The 4890-nt window shown below is 36.6% G+C and overlaps 1 protein-coding gene across 2 annotated transcripts; it reads right to left on the bottom strand.

Annotated features, from left to right (window-relative positions):
- Positions 1–546: 546 nt before the first annotated feature.
- Positions 547–2548, bottom strand: LOC108469230 (uncharacterized acetyltransferase At3g50280-like). Of its 2 annotated transcripts, none has more exons than XM_017770126.2 (2): positions 2412–2548; positions 547–2045 (listed from the first exon to the last, which is right to left on the bottom strand). In XM_017770126.2, exon 2 carries the CDS (start codon positions 1984–1986, stop codon positions 664–666), a length of 1323 nt encoding a protein of 440 aa, XP_017625615.1. In that variant the 5' UTR covers positions 1987–2045; positions 2412–2548; the 3' UTR covers positions 547–663. The 2 variants fall into 2 exon arrangements, with proteins under 2 accessions (XP_017625615.1, XP_052878019.1); XM_053022059.1 differs by lacking the exon at positions 2412–2548 and adding an exon at positions 2247–2405.
- Positions 2549–4890: the final 2342 nt, after the last annotated feature.

The raw sequence follows: 4890 nt of genomic DNA, 5'->3' as shown, positions 1-4890 counted from the left end.
GAAATTATTATATATTAATAATAATTTGTATTTTATCTCTTTTTTTTACCGATTAAAAGTATTGGGTACAATATTAAATTACATTTCATTCTCAAGAAAAGAAGGCAAATTCGAATCTACATTGTTGGCGTGTGCAGCTCAGGGAAAAGGTCCTAAATAGGATTTCATTCCATTTGAAGAACATATGATACCAGCTAATTTTGACAAGCTGAGTAAGCTTGAAGTAGTTGCATACACTGGTGTGCAGAAGTTTGAACGAGATGAATAAAACCAGGGGAATGTTAGAGATCAGCCATAAGTCAGTAAGCCACTAGGGTTGGTTTGAAGAAAAATCTGGTACGGTTGTTACAGGGTTGTTAGGCTAGTCGTTAGTCAAAGTCATCAGTTAGTCAATTGTAAGCTTTGAATGGTTCCAGAATAAGAAGAGAAATAAAATAATCATCTTTACTCAAATCTCTCATTTTTTCCCTTGGTTTCTTAGTTACCAAACAGTCGGTTTTACAAAGCAATGACAGCAAGCTAATGATACCAAATTCTATGAGAAGATTTTTGTTTAAAATTAGCGTTCATAACTTTTTATTTTAAACATTGTAATTTCACTTACAACACACCCTTATTCAATGGTGGAACTAATTTGTAGTTTTGGAGTTTGGACTGACATTATTAAACGGTTATGGTATCCATGAATTCTTGATCATTTGCCATAGCCTCCAATGTTTGTGGAGAAAGGCATGCTTCAAGGTCAATACTACCTTCCTTTGCTCCGCTAAGTAATCTAAGCATCCCATCAAACTTGCTTGATGACCCACCTCTTATTGCGATTGGCTTTCCCCATCCAAAATCATTTCCATACATAATGAATCGAGGAGAACCAGCTGTGAACAAAGTGTTTCTATTGTTCAAAATTGTAAAACTAGGGCTTGCTGGCCAAGACTCTAAAGTATTTTTGAAAGTTTCTTCAGTCATTGCAGCAATCTTCCTATTCATTTGCCACGCCGGGTTGCCAATTCCTTGTTCCATGAGCTCCTTTGCTTTCATAGTTACAATCACAGGCATCAGTGAATTCCCAAAAAAGTTATCAGGCAGCTCCTGCAATCTTTGTCTACCACCAACTACAAGGCGGTAACTGGTCTCTTGATTAGGGTCAACTCTTCTGTTGCGGATAACACATCTCCAAATATGAGACAACAGAGCTTGAAGGGAGGAAATTTTGTCGGTGCCAGTCTGAGCGTTAGCTTTTGCTTTTAGTTTTGCAACGGTTTCCTTTGAGAAATGGAAAACCCTGTCTTGTACAGGTGGTGGAATGAAGTCTTCATTGCTTTGTTTGAAATTGACACAGGATTGAGGAATACGAATGGGGATATCCATACCATCAGGAAACCAACGTTGAAAAACAGGGGGCTTGGATAACTGAATCGAACCCTTAGAAATTTCCGACCATGTGTTAAAGAAATGCCACAATGATGTGCCATCCGCCACAACATGATTAATGGTGCAACCAATAAATATACCATCTGCAAGATCGGTTATTTGTATTCCAAGTAATGGGTTTGCTATACCCTCATAGCCTCGGAGCCCATTCAGTGCAAAAAAGGAGTGAACAATAGGCGGAACGTACGCGGGTTTAATGACGTCAGAAATGGTTACTCCATCGGCTGCTGCATGTCCAAACAAAGCACCACTATTGTTGCAGTCGACAAAAAAGGAAACGGTGTCATCTTCGTGTTGGGTTGTTGCTAGGCGACCAGCCAGTAGTGGAAAATGGTCTAGGGTGTGCGAGAGAGAGGTTTTCAAGTGGTGGATTAGGGTGTTTCCAGTTTCGTTCTCTCGCATAGGCTCTTTAGGCTTGGAAAAAAGAAGTCCCATCTGGGTATATCCTAATGGAAGGGCCCGAAGATCCCATGGATTTAGCTCTATCCTCCCACCTGATGCCCTGTGATTTGCTGTCTTGACTGTACTATTGGATATGACTCGCACGTCGGCCATGTTTCCTCCTATAAGAAGAATTCGCTCAAACCTCAGTATTCCTTCAATAGATTAGCAACCTGCCAAGTACAAATCATAGGTGTTAATTTCCATTATAATGAAAATTTTAATCTATCAGTCTTGTCAAAGGAAAATCAACTGCTAGGAAAAATATTTCTAGTTTTGGTAACAAATGAATTGACCATTTGTAGAATTAAGACTGCTTCAAATTTCAATTTCATATGAAAATCAAAACTGTTTTAAATGAAGCAAGACGTAGCTGTGAGAACAAGAGAGTGAAAGTAAGCAAGCAAGCATATAGAATGAACTTAGCAAAAACACAAGAAGCAGAATAGTTGTTTGGAGCCTCGGAGTTCAAACATCCAGAGAGACCCTCTTTCAAATCAAATTGAGTAAAAGAATTGACGACGTTCCATCTCTTTTACCCTTTTTTTCTAGCTTGAAAATTTCTTGTATTGATTGCTTCCACCTTATTTTTGGTGTGCTTTTGGCTTTTCTGCTTCAAATCATTTTAATAGGGGTGAGCAACCACCTAGGATAGTTAGGTTGAACGGATGTTACTATGGTATAGGTATTAGATGGGTTTAAAATTCTCAAACTCTTTATAATAGTTACTGTATATAATAACAATTCATTATAACAATAATGATTGCTGTAAAATCAATTTTTTATATTTTATTTTTATTCTCTACTTGTTAGGATCGACTCGATTGAGCAACGAACAAGAAAAAATAGCGGAATAAATTGAAAAATTGAACACACAAATTTAACGTGGAAAAACCCCTCCAAAGAGGATAAAAAACCACGAACAAAGATAATTTTACTATAATGGCAAAAGAACGAAGAGTACAAAAGATGGAGATAAAGACTAAAGCCTAAAAACCCTAAAACAAAGAACCCTCAAAACATAAATACAAAATTTTCTAAATGTGTTATGAGTTCTTATCTCTAATGGACGTATTTTCTAAGGTTGTAAAAGAGCCTATTTATAGGATAATTCATAGGTCAAATAATAATAAAATAATCTAAACTAATAAGTGTTTGATTGAAATAAATAAATAGAATTTAACTGAAAGATTATTTCTCAAATTTGATTGAAAATATGAGTCATATTTAACAAATCTCCACATTGACTCATATTTCCACAAAGCCATCTTTGCCAAAGCCCGCCACGAGCCTATCTTGAACTATGCAGGGAATTAACTGAGTCGAATTTGTGCTTAGAAACTGGAAGGCTTCTAACCTTCGACTTGTACACTGCCAAATCAAAACTAACTCGGGTCTGATTTTCACAAACACAGTGTCTTAACTTTTCAAAACCTGCATCCAAAAGAGAACCTCTCTTCAACGAAACGATCATACATTTTTCCCTCCTATGACCAAGTTGCCTTCACTCCAAATGAGTTGACTTCGACTCTGTAACGGATGAGACATCCTATTTCACCGGCAATTGTATAACCTTCTAGAATATAAAGACTGTCGATTCTTTTACCTTTTAACAAAACGAGAGCTACACAAGATACTTTAATGCCGTTCGACTTGATGTTAATTCTGCATCCTTTCAAGTCTAAAATACTCAAGGAGATGAGATTCTTTCATAAATCAGTTACATACCTGATATCTGAGAGTGTCCTAATCATCCCATCGTGCATATTAATTTTAACAGTACCAATACCAATTACCTTACTAGATGAATCATTTTCCATGCGCACAACTCCATCTTCAACCGAACTGTATGTGGAGAACCATTCTATATTGGGATACATGTGGAAAGAACATCCTGAATTTAGGACCCACTCGGACATGAGCTTGGAGTTATCGCTTGTTGACACTAGCAAGAAATTATCACCAGTTTCATTGGCCAAATTAACACCAGCTACATCTTCCTCGTTACTCTCAGCAATTCTTTTATTTCGCTGTTTATAACAATTTGCTTTGACGTGACCTAACTTTTTATAATAGCGACACCTTTTGTCTAGTTTCTTTGATGCTACCAAAACGGAAGCTTGCCTATCTGTCTTGCTATCCAAATGAAGCTCATTGTCGAGTTTGTCTCTACTCAACAAATGACCCTTCACATCTTCAAATGAGAGTTTGTCCCTATCATAAATCAAGGTCTCCCTGAAAGACTTGTATGAAGGAGGTAAATAGCACAATAATAGCATAGCTTGATCTTCATCATCAATATAAACCTCAACGTTCTTTAAATCATTTAAAAAAATAATGAATTGACTGATGTGATCTCTAAGAAGCTCACATTCGTTCATGCGAACATAAATAGACGTTGTTTCAACACTAAACGGTTAGCTAGAGACTTAGTCGCATAAAGAGTTTCTAACATTTTCCACAAAGCAGATGAGGTCTTCTCCATCAATACCTCTTGCAATACCATATTCGCGAGGCACAATTGGATTGCAGACAAAGCCTTTTCATCAAGCTCTTCCCATTCTGTTTTATTTAGATTCTCAGGCTTTTTCCAGGTAACAACCTTTTCCAAACCTGATTGAAAAGAATTGCCATCATCCGAACTTGCCACAGATTGAAATTTGTCTCACCATCGAATTTTCAATTTCAAACCTTGTTGTTGCCATCTTTGAATGAGCTGATCTATGAAAATTGAACTAGCTCTGATACCACTTGTTAGGATCGACCCGATTAAGTAACGAACAAGAAAAAATAGCGGAATAAATTGAGAAATTGAACACACAAATTTAACGTGGAAAAACCCTCCAAAGAGGATAAAAAACCACGGGCAAATATAATTTTAATATAATGGAAAAAGAACGAAGAGTACAAAATATTGAGATAAAAGCTAAACCCTGAAAACCCGAAAATAAAGAACTCTCAAACGTAAACACAAAATTCTCTAAATGTGTTATGAGTTCTATTCTCTAATGGGTGTAT

The sequence above is a fragment of the Gossypium arboreum genome, chromosome 11 (genome assembly GCF_025698485.1).
Source record: "Gossypium arboreum isolate Shixiya-1 chromosome 11, ASM2569848v2, whole genome shotgun sequence".
NCBI classification, from domain to species: domain Eukaryota; kingdom Viridiplantae; phylum Streptophyta; class Magnoliopsida; order Malvales; family Malvaceae; genus Gossypium; species Gossypium arboreum.
This window is presented reverse-complemented; position numbering and strand designations above follow the sequence as displayed.

Bases quoted from the DNA above. Each gene is read 5' to 3' on its own strand.
- LOC108469230 (XM_017770126.2), bottom strand. From the start codon at position 1,986: ATGGCCGACGTGCGAGTCATATCCAATAGTACAGTCAAGACAGCAAAT.